The sequence below is a fragment of the Canis lupus genome, chromosome 16, assembly GCF_003254725.2.
Source record: "Canis lupus dingo isolate Sandy chromosome 16, ASM325472v2, whole genome shotgun sequence".
NCBI lineage: Eukaryota > Metazoa > Chordata > Mammalia > Carnivora > Canidae > Canis > Canis lupus.
Window position 1 is genome coordinate 18,897,467 of NC_064258.1, and position 24,518 is coordinate 18,921,984.

The following is a 24,518-nucleotide window of genomic DNA, read 5'->3' on the forward strand; positions in this document are numbered from 1 at the left end:
TCATTCTTTTAATTCACAGTGAATGTGGTCCATGCTTTCCACTCATAGGAATTCATTCTAGGGAGATATTGGAGATCCAGGTAAATATTTTTGTATAGAGATGCAGCAATAGCATTTTTATGGTAATGAAAACAGAATCATGTCAAAACCAGGAGCATAATAAAGAAACTGTGGTGTATCTCCTAAAAGGCATTATCTCAGAGATGCTTCGTGATGTGAAAAAGCAATATTGATATAAATTTTAAAATGGCAGACAAAAGCACATAGGTGGCATGACCTTAGTGTTATTAAAAACTAGATTTTGTGCCCACCTACCAACACACACACACACACACACACACACACACACACACACACATCTGGGAGGGAATAAAAAATACAGCAACGTTTCTTTCAATAGTCGTATGTTGTGTGTACATGTGCTTTATAGGATTATGGATGGCATCTTTCCTTTCTTCTACGGATGCTGTATCAGTGGTGAATACCTGAGGCCCAAGGTTGGTGGGCTTTGCTGCCTTCACAGACCCGCCGATAGTGATCTCACCAGCCAGTTTGTTCTCCAGAGAAACCCAGCACCACTCTGCTGTGTCTGGTGTTGGTGTACCTCCCTTCTTATAATAACTCCATAATCACTTCATCCAGGAAACACTTGGAACCCCCCACCATCATCAGTTTCTCCTGACATGAACCCAGGGAAGGTGGGGCATCTGAGGAGCCTGAGGGCTGCTCCGAGACCCCCGTGGCAGTCTCATATCGATGGTGCAAACATTCTGACTTGAACGTCGACAAAAGGCATGCTTGCCGTCAGCCTGATACCAAAGAATATAGATGGGAACTGCTGGCCACAGGGCAGCCAGCGTTAGCTGAACCTCCTCTGTGGGATGGCATTCAGCAGTGCCCCCAGAACCATCCAGCAGCCGCTACCTCCCAGTCCCCGTGGCCAGATGACAGCTCGGTAGACAGGAGCCCAGAGGTGGGTGTGGAATCCGCCCTGCTTTGTGCCCCTCTGAAGCCTCGGGCATAGCTTCCACACCCCACGGGGAAGTACCCAGTGACAGGAACCATGCACTTGGGGAAATCACAGCTACAGCTTCCACCCAGTACACAGTTTTCCTCGTCCAGGTGCAATGTATCAGAAATAGTTTTGCCTACCCTCAGGGTCTCTACCTACCCACACCAGGTGTCCAGGGCAACAGAACCAAATTAGCCAAAAGTCAAATTCTGTGCAGACAGACCAACCATGAAGGTCCTAATGGCCCCCAGCACAGATTAAAAAAAAAAAATCCATTAACCACAGTTGGTCATTCCAGCTTGCTGTCATGGGACCTGTTGATGAGGCCATTCAACATTCAAGGGACCGGTGGTGTCACTTATTGTACATCTAGAAATGAAAACCATATAAGAGACACAAACCTGATCAGCCTCCCAGGGACATATTGGCCTCTCCCGCCAGCATTTTGCTTCCTCACCAGAGTCTCCTAAAAGATATGTTGACCAGGCTGCAAGATTTAGAGACCCAATTTCTGTGTTCTGCTGACATGTTTTATTTGCATGTAGTTCCAGCGATGTGAGTTAACTACGTGTAGTATGCCCTGTGGGATTAGGGTGACCTGCAGCAAAGATGACCCGGTTTGCTTTAGGAATCCATGACTTCCTTACGATTACTGTTGAACCCTGGTAAATGTAGTCAGTCCTGAGCCCCATGCAGACCGTTCTGTGTTTCACTCTGTGAATCAAATTTCATATCCTATATCATGGGATCTTTTATCCTTATTTACTATGGGAGGGTTGGCAAAACTGTGCTTGCTCAGGAAATAGGATATGTCAAGTGAAAGCATGGGGGAAAAGCAACTAGTAGATAATCACTGCTGTCAGGATGGCTTCTCGGAGATTAGGAAAGTCCGTACACTGTGCCGACTAAAGAGACCTAGGATGATGTGATCCTTGAGGGTTTTGAGCTGCCGAATGGAGAACCCATGTTCCCCTGTGATGCTAACATGTTGGGTTCACTATGAATGTTGAAACATCTTCTCCTGATCTGAATATTCATGAGACTCTTAGGTTGAACAGTGTAGACGCTGGAGGAAATCCTAGAGACCCCAGGCAACCTCAAATTTCATAGTGAAGGATGTGTGGTTTGGCGAGCGAGGCACGTGAAGCTGGCCAGCCAGCAGTCTCAGATAGGATTTAGGTTTCTGCCTCGGGTCCCAGGTTCCTTCCAGCTCGTCGTTCTGCCACCACCGGCATTGCTGTCTTTTTTCCCAGCACTGAGCTGCTCACACACTTCCCCATTGGCCTTGAATTTCCAGAACCAAAAGCTGAGTTGCACCAAATTACAGTAATTAGCTCATCCTTGGTTCCTGAGATAATTAGCTCCCTCCTTAGCTGTATATGTCACTGAGAGCTTTATTGTAACCACCCTGTGCACGTGTGGATATGTGTTTCATTGTCACCTACTCGGAATCCATTTTAGAAACACTGAGGGTATCAATTAGCCCTTGGTACCGAGGTTCGCAGGAACAGAGGTTGGCCTCTACTGAGCTCAAGTTTTGTTAGCTTTTCAGATTCCAAAACAAGTCAAAGCCTCAATTAGTCAAAATTCAGCTAAGTCATATACCAAATGTTGGGTTATATATACTACTTGCATGGAAGAGTTATCCCAACACACGCAGCCTCAAGGAAGACGACCCGGAGGATGGATTAGATTCCATCCAATTCACTCTCGTACAACGACACCAACAGTTCCAGGCAATGGAAACACATATGATGATGATCTTAGGCAACACAAGTAATTGTCCCTTACTCAGTAATAATCCCTCCTATTGAGTAAGTCAGGAAAGCAGAAAAACATGGGAATATTTCCCTTTTAAAGACTGAAGTCATAAAGATCTTTTCTTTGATTCAAGAATTCACCGAGAAAATCTATTTAACTGAAAGTTCACATTCCTCCAAAGAATTCCAATTAACTGAACTTCCACAGAATTTACTGTAACCATAAGTGTCTGAGCCATATATAGTCGAAAGTGCTGATTGAAAAATCAGCCTCATAAAAATGTGAAATGTTTTGTAGGAAATCGTGAATATACCTTATATTTCCAGTCCCATTGGGTTTGTACTTCACGATGTCTCTGCTTAAAATCAGGGTGCGGTTCGGAGCGAGGGGTGTGCTGACTCTCTGTGTGTGGGGCTCTCACCTTCTTCTCCAAGGATAGCACAAAGAACTAAAATGCCCAGAAATGAGGGAGGGGATTAGACTTGGTGAGTTAAGACACAGTGAAAGCAAATTTGTGGGAGATGCATGTCTGCCAGCCAGTTGTTTGAAAACTAATATGTGTACTTAACAGAGCACCGCCAGACACGTCATCCTGTGAAGGATGCTGCGGGGGGGAGAAAGGAGCAGGAGACGCGTCCCCACCCTGCTGGAATTGGAAGGCACTGTGGAGAAAGACATGCAGGTCCTGAAGGGGGGGAGCTCTGGGCAGCAGCGAAGGCAATGTGGATGGCACCATCAGAATGTGCCAGCAAAGTCCCGAGGTCGGGGAGGCCAGAGCTCCACGGTAGGCACTCAGAGAGTAGGGGAGAGGGGCACCTGGGTGGCTCAGTGGCTGAGCATCTACCTGTGGCCCAGGGCATGATCCTGGGGTCCTGGGATCGAGTCCCACATTGGGCTCCCCGCACGGAGCCTGCTTCTCCCTCTGCCTGTGTCTCTGCCTCTCTCGGTGTGTCTCTCATGAACAAATAAATAGAATCTTTAAAAAGAAATCAAGCAAGCAAGCAAGAAAGAAGAGAGAAGTTTCTACCAGGCCTGGTCTCACAGGGGGCGTTGGCTGGGCTGAGAGGAGGCCCCAGGAGGTACAGCACTGGCCTCACGTGGCAGAGATGAGCGGGGCCCTGAGGACCTCTGAGAGGGGAAGTGACGCAGGTGGGCTTTATCCCTCAGGCTCAGAGGAAGGAGGATGTGGAGCAGCAGGTGCTCAGTGCATGCATGTAAAAACCCACATTAATGTCACTAGGGTTTTCAGACAAGAAGGAATCAAGCCCCAGGACAACTGTCTGACCTTTGCATCGGAGTGCTTGCCGGCGTGCTGTGGATGGAGTGGGATGAGCCAACCACTGCAAGAACTTGATTCAGGGAGAGTTTCGGGCCCACAGCCCCTCTGATGACGGTGCCCTGCAGCCTGGCCTATGGGGGGGACCTCACGTGGGTGTTCCTGTCCAGTGGAAGTGCATGCGGCCTTTTTTCCGTCTGCCTCCTTCACAAACCCTGACGTGTCCCAGGCTGCCATCCTCGGTCCTCTTTCAATCTGTCCATCAAGGATGGCAGGCTTCCTCTGCCTCTAGCCTCCTACCTGCCTTTTCGCCGCATCCAGATGATGCCCCGCCACCCATGCCTCTGAAGTCACTCTACCTCTTTATTCCTGATATCTCAGACTTTTTAGATTCCCTGATTTTGATCTATAAAATTCCCACAAATTCTGCTTTCCAAAAGTCTCCTTCTTCAGTTGTGAATCAGTCAGCGATAGCCTTGTCCCATCACCTGGGACTCTCCGCCCTCCCATGCTAGAGGAAGAAGGCAGATCTTGTGCCCCGGCTGTGGTCTGGATGGTCTCCCGCCCCCTCTGAAGGCTCCATGGTGAGCTGGAGGTCCAGGATGCCAGAAAACCTTCTACAGCTCAAGTTTCTGTGAAATTAATTGAAATTTATTCCATTAAAAAGATTAACATGTCCAATTGTGTGCAGAGGTAATGCGGCCACCAGAGTGGAGGGGAGGGCAGCAGGGTACAAAGGAGATGACACGTAGGCCTGGCTCCACCAAAGTGGAGGCTTGTCAGCTGAGAAGTCAAAAGGAACCCAGAGAGGAAACTCCGGGTACCAAGGCCCTGTCTGCTTAAGCCGTGTGCACAGGGAGAGAAAGTCTTTAAAAGTTGTTCTGCTGGAGCATCTGCCACCAACATAGGCTCTCACCGGTTTGTGCACTGACAGCCCTCCCTCCATGGCCTTTACTGGTGAGGTCTCGGGGGTGAGCGAGTCTTCAGGGGGGAACAGGTGCCACTCGGCCAGCAGGTGCTTCAGAGGGTCCCTCATAGGGCCAGGTCCCTCTGGGTGTACCTCTCCTGCCTCTCAGGGCCCCGGGGGTCCTGCCGCTTCTCTGTCACCATATCCACCAGCTGCTGTGGCTGAGTTCTGGGCAGGACAGGAGATGGACCCTCCTCAAGTCTGGGCTGGTTCGTCACTTCTGGGAGGAGCTTACGTGTCTCACTCCCATCTGTACGTGGAAGCCGCTGCCACTGGCCCGAGGGCCATAACCCAGAGCGGGCCCCACCCCACCCCACTTCTGATCTCCCTCATCTCTGCCTGGATTTTGTGCTCCATCTTTCAAAAGCCTCTCCACAGGCAGCCACATGTGTGTCGGTGAGGAGAGGCAGGCAGAGTGAGGGCAGCGGACATGAGGCCTCCCGGGAGAACGGAGCCCAGCAGAGCCTCCCAGGATGACCGGGACTCGGGCAGGCGGGTGAGGAGGAGAGAGGAGGTCTTGAGTAGGAAGCACCTGGAAGCTTTGCCCGTGGGGTATATTTTTTAAAGCTTTCTGGAAGAAAGAATCAAGGGCAGGGCTCCGTGCCTGGGATCGCAGGGTCGCAGTGGTGATGGCAGGTTTTGTTGGCTCGGCAGCCTTTCCAACTGACCGAAATCCAGTGGCCTTAGGCCCCGGAGCAGCTGTCAGGTGCAGAATCTGCCCAGTGCCAACCGGGCACCCACAGCGGAGAAAGCCATCCTGAGACAGAGGCTGGCAGCCCCTTGACGGAACAGATTCTAGAACCTGGGCTGATAGGATTTGGGAGCTAGCAGGGCCTCGGGGCCGGCAAGTCCAGTGGACATACAGCGCTAGACCTGGGCTTACCTGAATAAGCCTGGGTAAGGGGGCACCATGTGATGGCTTCTGTATCTGCTGGGAGAATCTTGATGACAGTGACACCATGACATCTACCCCGTCCATACATGTTCTTCTGCAGGAGAGAGAAGTGGCCAGAGGGAGGGTGAGGATTCGCTGCGGCTCAGACAGGTGTCCATGGTCTCTGGTTCATTTCTGGTTAGAAATCACATCTTTTGTTTATTTAACAAATCGCTGTAAAGAGGTGGCATGCCATGGCTGAGGAAAGCACAGATCTGCCTGAGTTCCTGAGCTCTGACTTCCCCTGGTGACCTTGGGCCCGGCATTTCACATCCTCTTGCCACCTGGTTTGAACCCCTGCTGCACCACTGACCAACGAGCTGTTGGTCAAGTTACTTACTGTCCCCCTGCTTGTGTCTTCATCCTCAAAACAAGGCCAGTGCCTCATCCATAGCATTATTTTTAAAATTAAATTGTTTATAAAGAATTTGGAAAATGCATGGCCAACATACACAAAAAAAAAAAAAAAAAAAAAAAAAAAACCCAAAACAAAACAAACAAAAAAACTCAAAAACCAAAATGGATCGAAGGCCCAAATGTAGGAGGTAAAACTCTAAAACTCTTAGAAGAAAACATGGGGGTAAATGGTCATGACCTTGGATTTGGCCATTCTTAAATGTGACATGAAAAGCCTGAGCTACTAGAGAAAAAAAGAAAAAAATAGGTAAATTGGACTTGATCAAAATTAAAAGCTAGTCTAGCTCAGATGTCACCTCCTCTGTGAAGCCTATCCTCATCCCTCCAGACAGAATGGGTCTTGATGGTGATGACCGTGACCACACTGATATGCTGTTGAGGCCCTACTTTGCATCAGGTGCTGCCCTTAAGTGCTTCAAATTTGTCCTCTTGTGCTCCACATCCACCCAGGGTCGGGTCCCATTACCATGTCTAGTGACAGGTGAAGAATCTGAGGCACATGGAAGTCCAGCAGCTGACCCAGGTCACATAGCACATCCTCTGTGCTCGCACAACCTGGTGGCATGGACCCCTCGTGCGGCCTGGAGCTATGTAGGATCTGGATTCCCATTTCCAAACACAAACCCTGAAGACCACCTTGCCCCCTGGTGTCCCCGTGTGTCATCAGACTGCCATAACTCCTGCAGAGTGGGAGAGATAGGGAGACTGTCGGGCCCGAGTCCTGGAGGGCCTTGAACCCCAGACCAGGCGCTTAAGCTCCATCCCACAGTTACCTGAAAGCCACTGCAGGTTCCAAGAAACACAATGAGGTAATAAAGATGGTGCTTTAGGAAAGATGATCCGGACTGTAATGTGTGAGATGAATGGGGGAAGGGGATGACGGGAAGCAGAGACATCTGCGCTCTGCAGGTGGCACCAGGGTAGCATCAGCCCTAGCAGCCTGAGTTAGAAGGCAGGACGGGAGCTAATGTCTCTGCACCTTGAAGGAGGGGGTGGGGGGGAGGAGGGCTGGGGTGGGCACATGGTGCTGGGAACCCGTGATGACCCCAGCAGGGCGCGGAGAGTGGGGTGCTCAGCTGCTCGCCCCCATGCCTGCCGTGGCCCTGTGTGGCCACCCTCGGCTCTGTCCCCCCAACCCCCCGACCCCACCTGAACATCTGGAGATCGTCAAATGTCTCCTGAGCAAAATGCACCCTTCCTTCACACTTGTTTCTTTTCATTTTCCTTCCTTTAAAAATAAAACCAAGGTGATAAAAGATTTATTATCTATCACAGCAAATTATGCTCACTCAAAATATTAATTGGCTGCAGTCTGATTTGGTTCAAAAATTTATTACAGGCTTAGAAGACATAAGAGAAGTTACAGTTTAGTAATACATCTTTCCCTTAGGCAAACTCCTGAGAACAGCTACTGAAGTTAAATTATGATGTACACTTATGTGTCTGGAAGTTTTCCAGCTCGTTTCTGGTTGAAGTGAATGCTTGAAGCACCCGGAGCCCCGAGCAGAAAACTGACACTCGGTGGTGCTTTCGAATCTACCGCTGGCGAGAGCCACCTGGGGAAACTGCCTTTTTTTTTTTTATTTTCGATAAAAAACAGCTAACATTTCCACCCTTTGCTGTTCTGTGCCAAATACCCCCTCTCCGTGGTCTCTTCAATGACGTCAACAGTATTTTTCCTAGAGTCTGTTTGAGAGATCAACACCTGGTGTGAGTCCTGGTCCCGGTCCACATGGCTCAGTTTCCATGGATGTCGGGCATCAACGTGTCCCGAAGCCACTTCTGCGGGTGCAGAAGGCAGGGCTGCAGGGGCACAAATGCAGAGCACAGCCGATCGGTACCTCTGAGAGCACCAGCATGTTGTCGGCTCCTTTTCTAGCTCAGAGTTTCAGGAGACATGAGGTTTTCCGGGGCCATGGGGTCCTGATGTTGGCCGCACATTGGAATCACGTGGGATGTTTTTTAAAAATTCTGGTTCCCAGCTCTCACCCTTTGGTACTGCTCATGGGGCTGGGCTCACAGACCAGACAGTGTGATTTTTAAGCACCCCCCCACCCCGGGTCATTGTGGTGGGCATCAGAATTCGAGAACCACTGACTGAGACCATCCCCTTCCTGCACAAGTGGGTCACCACCACCCAGTGTCTCAGGAATGGCTCTGCCACATGTCACCCCTTCAGCCAGACCTGGGTTCACTCAGTGCAGTTAGAAGCCCACCTGGGTGTCCCCTGGCTGGTGTCTGCCTCCACTCCCTTGTGAGCACCCTCAGATGACGGTGCCAGCTACACAGTCCCTGTTCACAGCCCCACTGCCTTCTCGTCACCAGAAACCTCCCATCTCACCGTACCACTCCCCTCCTCAGGCTGCCATCTAGGGCTCCCCACTGCTGGAGGAATTCCACGACAGGGGACAGGCCCTGCCGTCCCTGGGCTCCCTCCACCACCACCTTGCCCCGATGGGACAGTGCACGTGGAGCCCACTGACACCCCATGCCCACCTCGGCTCTGCTTCCCTCCTGTGCCGTTTCCTATGTGCTTCAAGCTTCTCGGCCCATCTCCGTCCTGCTCTTCACGAAGCCTCAGCGTGAACAGCACTTTCTGCACACCCTGTCACTTGCCGCAGTGTGGGTGAACCTTTAGGCTGAGGGAAAAAGCCAATTGCAGGAGGACCGATGTTGTGTGATTCCATTTACATGAGGTGCTTAGAAGCATCAGATTCGTGGAGACAGTTGGCAGAATCAGAGGGTGCCAGGGGCTGCGGAGGGCTGAAGGTCAGGGTCTCGTGGGCACAGAATCTCGGCTGGGGACGATGGAAAAGTTCTGGAGATGGTGGTGGTGATGGTGACACAGCAAGGAGAATGTACCTAATGCTACCAGATTATCACATAAACTTGGTCATGGTGGCACGTTGTGTGCCATGTATATCTTTCCACAATAAAAAAAGTTTTTTGAACCATTTTCTCAGTGACTTCTTTGACCTAAGTTAGGGAACCCTGTTACATGTTTCTGCTCCACCTGACCCCATCAGAACATTCTCCTGGTAAAGTTTGTCTTCTTTACCGGATTTTAAGTAGAATGAAAGCACATTATATGTCCCACTCCATTGATCACTGTGTCTCCTGTGAGTGGCACTTAATAGGTGCCACTAAATAATTTTTGGTGAATATTGAATGAATAAATGCCAGATTTCCAGTTTTTCAGCCCCTCAATCTTAATTGCTAGGAACAATGCAACGGTTAAAATAGTCAGTGCAGTTTGACAGGGAAGTACCTAAGGTATCAGACCACAGGTTGTCCAGTCCTGGAAGATGAGAGCATGGGGCAAACTGTGTAACATTGGAGTCTCTGATTAACCAGAAACATAATAAGTGAGTGAGCCCAGATGATCCCAATAGCGCCGTGGTTCTGTCAAATAAATGCACCAGGAAAAAGCAAATCACATCACCAACTTCAGATTTCTTAAGAGCACCCTATTTATAACCATATCCTTCATTAACACTATGTTTTCTCTCTTCCCAATTAGATATTTATCTTTGAAAACAATATCTACTACTGCGCGCACGTCGGGAAGCAGGCCATCCGTGTGGTCTCAACGGGGAAGGAAGGCGTGATTTACAACGGCCTCAGTGACTGGCTGTATGAAGGTAAGGTGCACGGGGCGGGCAGCAGGAGGCGGTGACCCTGCTGCTGCTAGACGGGGTGTGGTGGTTGTTTCCTTTGACTTCAGCTGTAACTGAGTCTCCGGTTTCATGAGGTTGTGCTGCATTACAAAGAGAAGCTGTTGGTGCTTCGGGGAGCATCAGAAGGTCGGTGGGAGCCCTCACCTAGTGGCCAGGTGTGTGGGGCTTTCCAGAACCCAAGCTCCTGGCAGAAGGGGCAGGAGGCGCCATCCTGGGAGGTTTGCAAATGCAAAGGCTTATCCACGCCCTTCCCAAGAGGTGGAGTACCTTGTGTTGCCTGGGGAGGGAGAGCTGGAGAAGAAATAACAGGTAAAGCTTTCCAAAGAAGCCGGTCTAGGAAAAAAAAAAAAAAAAAAAGAAGCCGGTCTAGGTGATTTGCCGTCCCGGGTACATCCTCCTCGGTGGACATTTTCTACAACTGTTTTACTTCTGGCGCCAGAGTTCTCTAACTGAATGCATTATTAAATAACTAAAAATCGAGCGGGAAGCTCTCTTAAACATTTATAATCCGTCTCCATACTAATGAGACTTTTGTCCTGACAGCAACAACATGTATTGATTGCTATCACGTTCCGGTCACTGTTGTGAGCACTTTCTTATCTGTTGCTTCGTTTAACCGTCTGTCTGAGTCCTCTGGGGCTGCTCTAAAGAGCACTGTAGAGCAGGGGCTTGCACCACAAGCATGCATTCCTCACAGTCCTGAGGGCTGCAAGTCCACAATCACAGTGCCAGCCTCGCCGGTGGCCGTGGAGGAGCCCTCCTCACTCACAGCTGTTGTCTTCCCACTGCACCCACACGTGGCAAGGAGACAGGGAGAGAGATCTGGTCTCCTTGTCCCCTTATCAGGACACTGATGCCATCATGGGGGCTCCCCCCTCATGAGCTCATCCCCTCCCAAAGACCCCACCTCCTAACATCATCCTGCTGGGAACTTAGGCTTCAGTGTGAATTTTGGGGGACATAACATTCAGCTCGTAGTATCCCTCACAACACTGTAACAGGAGTGTCACCGGCATTCCCCAGGTGAGGCAAGAAGAGCTAAAGTGATGTGCCCAAGGTCACACGAAGTTATGGAGCAAGTCCTAGGGAGTACCATTGTTCAAGTCCAGGGCAACTCCCTTTCTCCAAATCCAGGTGTGGGTCAGGATGTTTCTGCACCAACATTGGGCCGGTAAACGGCTTATGTCTTCTGAGCCTACCTGCCTGAGACCACACAGCCACGGTGACAAGGCACCATGCTAGGCCGGGTCGGAGGGCAATCAAGGAATCATCAAGCCCAGAAAAGACTGTTTTTTCCTCAGTGCTGTGTTTCCTCCAGCTGAGACTGCGTTGGGGCTTTATGCAGCACAGAGCATAGAGCAGAGAGGTATGTAAGCTCAGAATCCCTCACCATCATCATTTCACTGAGGTCTCTGAAGCAAAAAGTCCAACAACTTGATTCGTAATTTTTTAAAATATTTTATTTATTTATTCATGAGAGACACACAGAGAGAGAGGCAGAGACACAGGCAGAGGGAGAAGCAGGCTCCATGCAGGGAGCCCAACGTGGGACTCGATCCCGGGTCTCCAGGATCACGCCCTGGGCTCAAGGCAGCGCTAAACCGCTGAGCCACCCGGGCTGTCCGATTCGTAAATTTAAAAGAAAAAGTTGAGATACCCGTTGTATACAATGAAATGCACAAGCATCAGAACACAGTTTGATGCGTTGGACAGATGTATATACTGTGCACCCCTGTCAGGACATGGAGCATCTCATCATCCCCTAGAGGTCCCTTGAGCCCTTCTCCATCCCATCCCCTCAGCCAAGTCTCCCTTCCTGATGCCATAAGTGGGCACCCCCCTCCCCGGGGTAGTTTTATTCTGATGTGGGGCAAGACTCAGAGCATTCAGGATTGCACTCAGGTTCCCAGTTTTTGAAGTTGCTTTCTGGGCCCCAAGAGAATCAACCTGAAGGCTTAATTGTCGTATTGTCCTTGGCCCCGCATGACGGTGTCATTGGAATAAAAAGACAACCAGCCGGTGTTCACTGTGGTCACGCTTTGTGTGCACATCCAGCCCCATGAGCAGCAGGCCTCGAGTTCCAGAGAGGTCAGTGCACAGCAATCTAAAAGCACCCCCCCTGAAAAAAGAAGAAAGGTCCTGGAGTCCTGGCGGTAAGAGTCTACACAGCTCTAGGACTAATCTCTTTAAAAAAAAAATCCATAACCTGAAGATTTAAAATATCATCTTTAGTATCTTCCTAATAAAATAAAAAGCTCATTGCTTGGCGAGTCAAGTTAAGCTTCAGCTTGAGCAAATCCACTGAAAGGAAATTTTTCTTCAAGGCATTTACACGAAATTGTGTTGGTGCGATAACAGAGCCCCAAATATTTTAAATCAATCATAGCTGATGTGGCAGCTTAATCTACTTACTGCTGTTCCCTGGAAGGTTATAGATGTTTGGATTTCTGGAGTTGGGCCCCCCACCACCCAGAGCCCCAGGGGAATCTTGGTTCCTGTTTGAATAATGTGTAAACTTGGAAAATTGTCTTTTTCCTAGTCTGTGATTTAACTGTTTTACTCCCAGATGCTTCCAAAAAAAGAAAAAAGAAATTAATTAATTTGGGGCGGGGTGGGGGTAGGTTGGGAAGGAAACACCCTGAAAGTGTTTCCAGAGGGCCTGACGTGCTTGGAGATATTGGTTCTGAGGAGAGGCCGGGCTGTGTCAGTGGGAAGCAATCCTGCAGGCCATGGCCTGTCGGCAGCAGAAAGCAGAACGTGGTATCTATTTGCAGTATCGTTTCCCTAAAGGGGTTTACATACATTGAACATTTCAGAATGCTGACGGCTGAGGGAGAGAAGAGGTGGGAGACGAGGGGGCAGCCAGACACCTGCACTCCTTGACCAGAGGTGTGCACCCACTCTGTGGGAAAATCTTGTCCAGGAGCTGAAGCAACCCACGTGCTGCTAGGGACTCAGCGCCGTGTGCCTCCCTGATTCGCTGGAGTCATCGACTGGCACGCGGTGGCCACAGATGGATTTCGATAGCAAAATGCAATCTTTGTTTTATTATTCTGGGCAAATGTCAGGCAGTGACACAGAGTTTTGACTTTAGTATAAGATCTAAAACTGCTTAATAGTGTCCTACAACTGTTTTAAGGGTTTACGGAAGCTGGCTATGCAGGAACTAAAATTAAGATGTTCCTGGAGTTTTTTGAGAACTCCAATCCAGGATTCTGTTAAGAATTCACACTTTTGTCAGGTTTATATGATGGTTTCTAGGGTTTTTGTCTTCCCCATCATCAGCATACACCCGGGGCATGCTGGTACAGTGCAGAATTGGTGGCATGTGATTTTCTAATGAGACTTGGGGTCATTCAGGGTTTCAACCCAACTGCGCGAATCATCCATACCTCTACTGCCACAGAAGTCACAGGCATACCCCCAAATTAAATACCACTATTCACTGACATGCCCTTGTCATGAAGTGGCTTATACCCCAGGGGAACATGGGATGTATGGGGGTCACTTGAGAAGCAGGCCTGCCCCCAATGTAGAGAAGTCTTTATCTCCTCAACTCCCATAAGATACTGGTGAGGGTGGGAGGGGCAGAGAACTTAGCATGCAGCCTGGAGTCATCCGGCTGGGGTGATGGGCCGCACCAAGAAAGTGGCCTGAAGGGTATTTACTTAATACGTGGTTTGGTGTGGCTGAAATCCCAGGGCTGAATTTTAACCCGAACTCATCCAAAGGTACTTGGAAGTTGTGGCAAGATCCGAGGACCCAGCTTGGCCAGGTAGCCTTGGCTGGTGGACGTCAGCAGGAATGATGCTAGCCCTCCTCTAGCTTCCCTTGTGTGTGTTCCTCTAGCTTGGTTCTAGGGTCCATCCAGTCTGGCATCACCTGCGTGACAGTGACCAGATCTCGGGAAAAGCCCAGGCAGGCTGCAGCGCCTCCTGCTGTGCCCATGCCTGGTGCCCACTGTTGTCCCAGCCTCCCATTTCCAATAGCCCCTGGCGCTCCCACCTCCTCCCTGGAGCATGGCCCCCATGGCACTCTGTCCACCTAGCTGGGAGCCCCCAGGTCCATGCCCCCTGCCCCTCAGTGCCCTGTGCTGACTCCTAGTGCCCACCTGCAGGACTGGTGTGGAACAAGTGGGGATGTGGCTGCCAGGCTGGGCCAAAGAGGCCCCCTTCCCACAGCTGCTGTGGACGGAGGTATGTTAGCACATTTGTGGTTGGTCCAGCTCAGAATGCTCTAGAAACACGGTTCCCACTGTGGTCTGGCCTGCAGCGAAATCAGGTAGAGTGTTGCTGGGCTGCCTCCTTCCGTGCTGCACACCTAACACCTAAGCCTGGTCCTCACCTGCTAGGTTCAGACTTGGCGTCCAGAGGCTACAAAGCCAGGACAAGACTCAGGCCTGTTCTGCAACTCTTGACGCTGTTTCCTAGAGCATCTTGTACAAGGTCACCACTAATGACCTGGCAACTTTTTAAACCAGTGAGGTACCCTGATAGACGTGCATGAAAGGTCAGGTGGGCCCATGTAGATAAATCAGAGTCACTCAATGACTCGTGCCTTGGGTGTGATTCATGGTTTGGTAAGTCCTCGGGGAGCTGTGTCTGCCATGGGGTCCCGTGCGGTGTGATGTGTCCAGCACCCATGTGGTGCACATCACAAGCCGACCAGGCCACCTGGGACCCTCTGTGACTGTCAGTGTTCCGGGGCACAGTCCTAGCCTCAGACAGTAAGAGGGGAGCTGCGGGATATACTGCACAACATCTTGTTGCTGAGAAAGTGTTTCCAATGCCTCTTAAGCTATTCTTTCAACTTCTGGACATGCATTTACGTCATGATCTCTCGCGATGCATACGGAGCCACTCTGGCGTGCAGATCCTTGATGAGGTTCGTTGATACTAACCGTCTCTGCAGTACCTGGTTAGGGCACTTCAGCTGCTAGCAAGCTGCCCTGGTGGTGGATCGAAGAGAATTTATGCAGCCATCGAACATCATTCAGACTGGACCGATGGTTTTAAAATAAGTTATGCAGCCCGTCGTTCAATGGACTTGAAATTGTGCTCAAGTCCATATGTTATTATTCAAACTATAGATTTGTAGCTCGGCTCCTGGTGCCGGGAGCCCCGCTGTTCCACCTACTATCACTTTACCCTATAATTTCCCCAAACTGGAAACACAGCAGCTGTCAACCCCCGTTTCTCATCTAGCATTGCCAGGAGTCAGGAGCATTAATGTATCGTTGATTCTTCCCCGACATTGGTTTTGAGGGCTATTAAATTCTATCCACTCCTAAGTTATTGTCTGTAGTATCTTTATGCAGGAAGTGCGTTTGGAGTTCCAGATCAGCCTGGGAGGGATCTGTGTACTGATATGAACATCTCCTGGGCAACCCTCCCTCTGCCTTGCAGTTCCCCGAGCTGGACTCCCGTCCCTCACTCCTTACTGGCACACCTGCCACAGAGATAGTGGTTTTCTTTATGAGCACCAAAGTCTTGTGACTCAGTAAAAAAAAAAAAAAATCACATTTCATGAGTGCTTGTAGAAGTTAAATACTTTAAAAAATTATATTCCACTTTGTGACTTCTAAGGGAGTTTATCACATGGAAGTTATGATGAAATTACCCCAAATTCTGGAAAAGCCACAGACCTATGAGGTGCCATATGGCAGAGCATTGGCCAAACCCAATAGCAGTCATTGTGAGCAATAAGCTTACTGCTCTCAGTATTTAATGTAACTAAAATGAGCACTTTTCCTGCCTCGCCCTAGTCTCCAGCTCCATGAAGTATTGATGACTTGGACTTGGATAGCATCTAAATATTACCTGCAGAGAGACACGAGGAAAAGCTACAACTGTTCACTACTCACTCAGCTCTGGCATCGCTAGGGATGGGGTTCGTTCTGCATACACCGTCCTCATCCACAGAGGGATGCCTTCAGGCTTCCAGATTCCAGATGGTGGTCCACGGCAGGGGTTGAAGGTGTGAGGCACACAGGGGAAACTAAGACGGCCAGTCTCCATCTGGGCTGGTCTGAGTGCATCTGCACCTGCCATGGCCTCAGGCCTCCCTCAAATTCCATCTGACTGCCCTGCCAGCCTGTCACCCACACACACAGTTCTTATCTGGCCCCCTAGACATAGGCATTCTAGAAACTGTCCTGAGGATGTCAGCTTCCCAAGGAAGGCAGCTGGTCTCCCTCCCTTTGCCGTCATCAGGACTTCCATGCCCACAAACGTCCCTCAGCAAGTATAACAGCCTGATGTGAACCTCATTCTAATTATGTTTCACTGTTTGTCCCCAAAGATGAAGGAAGTAGGGGTGACACTGGGGATGCTGGCGACACTCCTACCAGGAGAGGAAGGCTGTGGGATTATGGCTACCCAGGCCCTGACCACCCCCTGGTTAATGCGAGTTGGAGTTACCCACTGAAGGAGTAAGAACAGGAATATCTGACTTTGATTGAGTGCTTCCCGCACGCCATGCTGCACGTTTAATGCATCGCATCCTCCACGGGGGGGCCTTATGAAGAAAGCACCACATTAGCCTGTGTCATGGCTGTGGAAGCTTTGCCTTACCAATGTTAAGCGACTCCTTTGCGGTCACACAGCCAGTAAGTGGCTCCAAACCCAACCCCCCAAGCACATGCCTCTTGGGGTACTTTCTACGTTTCATTTTTCTGCATATGTAAGTAGGCTTGGATCGCTGCTCAGGTTAAGCAGACCATCACCTTGGTGTGGCCTGCACTTGGCAGGAGCCCTGAATGCAGCTGGCCCCATGCAAGGCGTTCCTCAGAGCACAGACTTCCAGCCCAAAAGGCCTGAGTTTGAATCCCCACTCTGCCCCTCAGCTGCCAGTTGCCTTGAAGAACACATGAATCTTTGTCCCTCGTCTGAAAACTAAGAGCTCGGATACCCCCCTCAAAGAATTCTCTTGAATGCCTGTTGGATGAGCATATCCATGAAAGCACAGGCACAGTAACACAGCACCACACAAAACCGCCAGCACCTAGTACGTGTTATTACACACCAGCACGTGGGTATGAAACATTCCAAGAAGACAAACCTTCTGCCTGCCTGCCTGCCTGCCTGTCCCCTGCGGCCGGCAGCTTTTGACGTCTCAGATGTGGCAAGTCTCAGATGCCTGTGTGCCCAGAATAGATGGTGTCTACCATGGAGGGAACAAAGGTATTTTTTTAATGAAAAGCTAGACCCATATACCTCAGAGCACAGCAGCCTCCAGAGCCCTGGTGGCCACCATGGCTGTGCAGCCCAGCTTGGGATTTCTCCCAAGTGACGGGGAGGGCCTTCCTCACTCATAATCTCCCTCTTGTGGGCTCCTTGTTCCCTATACAGATTTTCACTACCCCCCTGATCACCATGGCGACCAGTTATCTTGGAGTGTAATTAATGTAATATTTTACTACACCTGTGCTACACCTGAGCCCACAAGCCAAGAGTTGCAATTTTGGCAGCAGTTTGGTTGTGGGGCTGGGGAGTTATTCTAGTTGATCTGGGGGTAATCTTCTGATTATCTGGGCAAGGCAAGGTGAGGCAGCAGTACATGCTGAAGAAGGAACAGTTCTCTGCCTTGGGGACATCTGGTTGGAGGCCCGTGGCATCTAGGATGGCAGCCAGGGACCCTGCAAGGGGAACACAGCTTCAGCTTGAGGAAACAAGAGCAACGTGGTCCAGAGCCTGCCCTGCAGTCAGTGTTAAGGCAGAGCTCATGACTTCTACTTTGGCAGCTCAGCATTCTCCTCCCCAGACTTAAGTCCCATCCAATGAGACGGGGAGGAGCCACGATAGGCTAGGTCTCTGTAAATAATAAAACACACAAACAAAGCAAACCAAACACCACCTTCTATAATTCAGAACAACACAGAGACTCTCCCACCATGATCACACATGCCGCTATATCAGAGTGTGGTTGGGGTGGGGGTTCTGCCCCCCATGAGTCACCACGGTCCTGGGAGGCTGGAAATGACACCGGTAGGCATTTCTGTTCACAATTATTGTCCATAACTCACCAGCAGAGCCCAGGAAGTACCATGCCAGCTACTGTTCAGAGCAGGGAAAACCAGACAAGATGAAGAAGCAGCTTTAAAGATTCTACCTCTGGGCTGCACTCTTGCAAAGAGCATACCTCAAATCTGGGCACCAGAGCAAAAGAGAAATTAACTGCAGGGATGCTGGGATCTCTTAAAATCAATGAGAAGGTTAGAGGATCAGATTCAGAAAGCATCCAGAGAATAACAGGGATCCCACAGGGCCAGTCTATTCAGAATGGATGCTAGGAGGTGGGAGACGTGAAAGGAGGACAGTGGGGAGGGGTGCACTGCCTGCCAGAACACATGTGAGGTTAGCGAATTTCTAAAAATAAAAATTTTCAATAGAAAATTCTATTCTCTATTCTATTTTCAATAGAAATGTGAGAAACACATTGGACCATCCATATACCACTGAGGCAGGATATTCCAAGAAATAGCTAGGGTAACTTTTTATCATTGCAGACTCACCATTTTGCATCCTTAATGGCTAATAGCTAAGAGGAATAATCAGAATCACCATCTTGTGTGATGGTTTCTTTTTTTTTAAAGATTTTATTTATTCATAAAAGACACAGAGAGAGAGAAAGGCAGAGACAGAGGCAGAGGGAGAAGCAGGCTCCATGCAGGGAGCCCGACGTGGGACTTGATCCCGGGTCTCCAGGATCATGCCCTGGGCCGAAGGCAGATGCTCAACCACTGAACAACCCAGGCGTCCCTGTGTGATGGTTTCTTTGGGAAGGTTGACCACCTTGCAGTCAGCTCTGTTCCTCTTGGGTCTCTGTGAAGTCTGTGAATTAGTGCACACGGTTCCCAATGAGCAGCTCTTGACAGCAAACCTCAGGTTCTCAGAGTTAGAAGCTAAATCTTTGAAAAGCCAGCAAAAGCTTTGTTAGTGTCTTAGAAAGACGACTGATGATTTTAATTTAACATGAGGAAATGATCTGCTTGGACTTGTGAAATCAGAAATAAGAGCAGTGTAAGGGGGAACGTTCTCTCAAAATATAAGAAGAGTACCCACTGGTCTTGCAAAGTTTTGCTGACAATTACCTAGTCCTGAGAGATTTTGATAAATAATATACGATATCCAGTGCTTATATGTTTTAAGTTTTTTCGTTATGCATAAGTTGTAAGATTAAGACAAGCCCATCTCCATCTTTTTGTTACAGAAGCTTAATGAAATGTGAGTGTTTGTGGCTAAAATCCTTGATGCCCTTGGGAGCTCCAATTCCTTTTAGTCTCTCTGTGTTCTTACATCACTGGGACGTTAGACTATATTTACTCTAATAGTGAGAGTTTTATTAACACAGTTCTATGAAAACTCAAGTTGCCAGTGCTTGAATGAGGACCAGTCAGGCTCCATGCCGGGTGTATCTGAAACAGTTTTATTTGAGACTCAGACACCCCATCCAAACTTTTGCATGTGGCTGTCAGACTACTTTCCTAACCTTAGTTAGGCCTTAGTTTCTTTTCCCTTTTCTGAAAACACTGCTGGAATGGATTAGATAACTCTAAACTCCCTCCTATCACTAACATTTTCATACTTAAATATCAGTCCTGTAAACACATGTGATGACATAAACTCTGTATTCAAGCCAAATGACTTCGCAATGAAATATTTACCTGTAAATATTTACATGTACTTAGTGAACCTGCTGGAGCAAAGGTCTCTAGTCATAAGCAGTGGGGACAGAGCTCAGGGAGTGTCCCCATCTCCTTCCCCTTTCCTTTCTCCCACACACAGGGCACTTGTGCATTAGGAAAAGCCTTATCCAGCCATTCTGATACCTCTCTACGCTCTGGTGAAATTATCTGCTGTAAAGGATTCAACTTGATTTTCTTTCTTTCACCCCCATTTTCCTTTCCTTATATAAAATTAGCATTACTAGTATAACTTTTTGCTGTGCTAAGAGCTGCCCTTAAGAAGGTACAGGTGGGTGAAATGGCCCCTCAGCTTCTCCACGTTGGGGTAACCTGACCTTGGAGGCATGAAGAAGACTTAGTCTTGTCTGTCACTGATTCTACAACAAGTGAACAGAAGCAGCTGACTGGAGGAGTCAGGTTTTGGGTCAATTCACATTCTTGCTTAGCTCCCCAACCCTGGAAGAGGCCGTCCTGGAAGGTCAAACAGAGGGAGGTCACTGTCATCATGTTGGGTTGTCCTAAACTGCTTCTTGCATTGGGCAGAGGTCCAACACGTAGGCCTGATGTCTCTAATGGCACAAGCTGTATCTCTGAGCCCCAAGCACACCCCAGAGCCCAGGGACCCAGCAGTCTCTAGGGAGGCAGAGCATCTACTCTCTCTCTGCTCAAGCTAATGAATCAGAGTACATTCCATGCAAGGACAAGAATTGTCCATTCAATGGAAGATGGGCCCAGGAACTACTGGCTGCTGGCTGTACCCAAAGAAGATGTGACCTTTCAGCTTTTAATGAGAAAAAAAAAATCCAGCCAGCATGTTGTTCTTTTTATAGGAATAAGGGCATCTGGCACTTACTTTATTAAAAGAAAAACCCAGGCCCCTGCATGGACACTAAACCTGTGAAGTGTTGGGATTTTAAATAGATGTTCCTGGGAAGGCGCCCAGCCAGGAGGCTGCTGCATCACATCTTGGAGGAAGCAGGCTCTCCCTGGCCTTCAGGACAAATCCTCTAGACTATGGAAGATTCGAGATCAACTTATTCTCTGCTCCACACCATCATTTTTTTGGACTCTTTTATGTGTTCAGCTCAGACTCTCTTAATCACACTCTGGCCTCCCTTTCTCCCAATCACAAGGTTCTGTTAAAGGTCAGCTCTCCCCCAGCTCCACATGGTTGCCCCCCCAATCCTGGTGCCCATGTCTCCAGACAGGTATGAGGACTGTGAGGAATTTGCATGTAACAAAGTCCATTCCATAAGGAAGATAGTCTAAGGCTTGGCAGTGGGCCCCATGCCACTCATTTATTCAGGAATTGGATGCCAAGCCTCTGCTCCGTGCCGAGCATTGATTACTCACCATGAAAACACAGTGCCCGACACAGTACAGGCCTTTATAAAGTGAAGGAAAGGAGAAGATGAGGGAGGGATGTGAGTCAAACCCTCCCCTCATGGGATCGACATATGGCAGCCATCTGGGAAGCTGGGACTCTCCTGTGAAGCAGCGCTTCCTTGCATCACCAGGTGTGCATTCATGCATTTATCCTGCACCGAATCCCCCCAGGCTCCTCGTGGCAAACAAAGATGCTTTATGATCTGGATCAGCCTGCAAGAAGTTTACATAATACAAGATGGTATTTAATCAAGTCCTAATTATGTGGTACAAGTCTTCAACACAATTTAGACACTTTCGGCAGAATGACATAGTCTGGTTTAAGACCACAAAAACATGAAAATCAGAAAACCAAGCAGCAATTTAATGTATTAATTCAAGAGCTAACTCTTTGAACTTTTCCCCAAACGTCCTTCCATCAAGATATCACCAGTACATAGTCCCCAGGCTCTTCTCCCATTTCTGTCTTTCACTAGATCTTGCAAGATGACACTCGCATAAGCCTGTTCAACTGGGGAGACTTAGCGTCACCAGGGGATAAGATGATGATGAGAACATTTGTGGCTGTCTCCCTACACGGTCACCTCCCTAAGGATGACTCATGATAGACAGGCAGGGGGTGTCTCAGGGTTCCCCTTCCGGCTTTGATAGACAAATCTTTCCCTCCCATGTTCCAGACCATGGGAGGTGGCTGCCACGAAGCAATACCCTCCGGTCGGGCTCTGTGGCTCCTCCCAGCGGTCAGCTGCTGAGCACGCCTGACCTCTGGCTTCTCCACCTGCCTTGGCACTTAGGGGGCCCTGGCCATGGTGTCAGGGATCCCGATAGGCTCTGGCACTTAAGAATAGAGAGACAGACCTCAGCATTTGGCCTCTCCTCCCCAAAATACTCAACATGCCAGAAATTGCCCCTTATTCCTAAGACAAATCAAGGTTTCCATGGATTCTTCAGGGAGTGTAACCTATTATACATTGGTGGCCATGCACATTAAAGCAAAATAAAGCCAGAAATGAGAGAGAAATCATCATGAGTGGTTATGGCTGAAATTTGAGGAAGGTGAGGCCATGGTTTTCCTAACAGCCAAGCTCTGTCCAGTGGCTTTCCTAGCTCAGGCTTTGTGGGGTTATCTCCAGCACGTGGGGATGCGGGCTCTCTCTATGGGCCAGGGTTTTATAGAATTACTTTCATTTCATTATAGCATTTAACTGAGTCTGGAAAAATCATCATTAAGGGAAAGTAAAGCTGAAAAGGGAATTGAAAACCACATACCAGAGAGCTTTGGGGATCCGGGGAAATAAACTGCAACGTTATGGGCCTCATTGACTGTGGCTCACATGACACAGGAACAGAGAAGGGACAGGTGCTTTCTGCCCTGAGATCTCCCCAAGCAGGCTAGCACCCAAGCAGAGGAGAGTCCTAGAAGAGGCGGGAGTCCATGTGTGTGTGTGTGTGTGTGTGTGTACACACTTGTGTATACGTGTGCATTCATTTGTGTGCATATAGACTCGCACTTGCTTGTGTGTACATGTGAAAGAAAGGTGGATTCCAAGTAAGTTGCTTAATCAAATACCTACTTTAACAAAAGTGTGAGGACCTAGGGTTTATTTATGCCGAATGTCACCATCTCCTGGGATTGCTGGGCCCTTACCACACTGCCCTTCCTGTACTGCACACGGGACCCCTCTTGGCCAGGATGTGGTGTGGCCCAGGCTTGCAGCGGCTTAAACGGCCCACCCACACGTGGGGCCCAAGGCACCGTCCGAGGCCTTGGGCAGCCCACCCCACAAAAGCAGCTTGAAAATTTTCTACTTGGAAGACTCCAGCTGTAGAGACAAGTATCTGTGCCTTCCCCCCGCCCCAGCACAAACAGAAAGAGGACGGGAGAAGCCACAGGTTAGCAGCCAGTGAGCTATAAGGAAAATCTGTTCCACCCACCCGGCCCTGGAAGAGAAACTGAAACCCTCAAACCCGGACTTCCTTTCTTCTGCCCTGCGGGGAAGGGGACACTGCCCTCTGGTGGCTGGCCCAAGCAGCCGGGGTGTGGGGACCAATGCAGGGGCCCTGGGTGTGCAAGCGCTGGGGTTTGCAGGTCTCTCCGATGAGGATAATGAGATGCTCACAGTGTGTAATATGCAAATCACACGCCGCTGATTAGCCAGGGAGGCTGTGAGCCTTGCAAGGTAAAAGCTCTACTTGCCTCCTGGCTTGACATTCACCGATTTCTTTTTTAACCCCCCATTTAATTCTGCTCCCGGCACCTTGGATAAAATATTTAGAGGCAGAAAAAAAGGCAGCAGATGCAAGCAGGAATAAATAAGATTTTCTGTATTTAGAATGAGGCCATTTATTTCTGAATACAGATCTATCAGGCATGTTATTTATGTCTTTTGCGATTTTCTAGCACCAGATTCCTCGGGGTGCTTTGGTTTTCTCCGATGTGCATAGTAGTGGGGATGTTGGGACCCTATTACCAGTCAGAATCCATGGGGCCACTTTATTTAGAAACGGCCCAAGCCCCATCCCACTGCATTGCATTTTCGTCTGTGCTTTGCCTCCCTCAAAGATGACAGTCTGCAATACTGATGTTACTGAGGTAGATGGATTCTCCAAACGCTGGTGCCTAAGCTGCCAGCCTTGTGAGCAGCCCGGCAGAGGCTGTAGCCTCGCTCTCTGCGTGGCCAGCCCCACAGTGTGGTGGAGAGAGTGGTGGGCCCGGAAGAGAGACTAAGCCAGGCTCTGCCCCCATCCTGGGACTCTGGGTCAATAACTCCGTCTCCCCTCCCCCAGTCCTCAAAGCTGGTGTTGAGTCCAGCTTCCCATGCTTCCTTTCAGCCAACTGGGTCAACATCCTCGGGCCTCAACCACCTCCTCTGTAAAATGGAGTGACAGACGCAGTGGCCCCCAATTGGGGCCACCAGGGCCATCGAGTGTGCTGTGAATGTCCAGTCTCTAGTAGGAAAGACTTGATACCAGGCTGACGGCACCTGCCCTGCCCATCCCACCAGATCCTGTGAAGCTCAGAGGACACAGGGCACCTCAGCACCTAGTTGGGGTGCTGGCTGCCTGGGGGTATTGTTATCTCCAAGGAGAGAAGAAGAAACTGGGAAAAGGATGAGCTCAGGGCACAGGTAGGCAAGGGTCTGTGAGAGAATCCAGAGAACATTCGGCACATCAATGCCGCGGAGCATCCGGCAGGACGTGGTTCCACTGGTCCTCTCTTCAGGGGAAGGCGCCTCCCTTCTGAGCTCCAATGGCACAACTTAGAAAAATCACCAAGAGTCATTCCACTCTCGGATTAGAATCCTACAGCAAGCCGGACACCCCCAGCCTTTGGACCAGGACCATGATGCCCTCCCCATGAAAGGAGAATGTGGAGCTCCGAGTTTGCAGTGAGGACAGGATC

General features: G+C 49.5%; 1 protein-coding gene across 4 annotated transcripts in view; it reads left to right on the forward strand.

Annotated features, from left to right (window-relative positions):
• Positions 1–24,518, forward strand: part of DPP6 (dipeptidyl peptidase like 6) — an 829,290-nt gene that overhangs the window by 697,464 nt on the left and 107,308 nt on the right. For all 4 annotated transcript variants that reach the window (XM_025451902.3, XM_025451878.3, XM_025451870.3 and 1 more), the window contains exon 8: positions 9,888–10,008. In XM_025451902.3, coding sequence (XP_025307687.1) covers positions 9,888–10,008 — 121 coding nt within the window. The remainder of the gene's footprint in view (positions 1–9,887; positions 10,009–24,518) is intronic.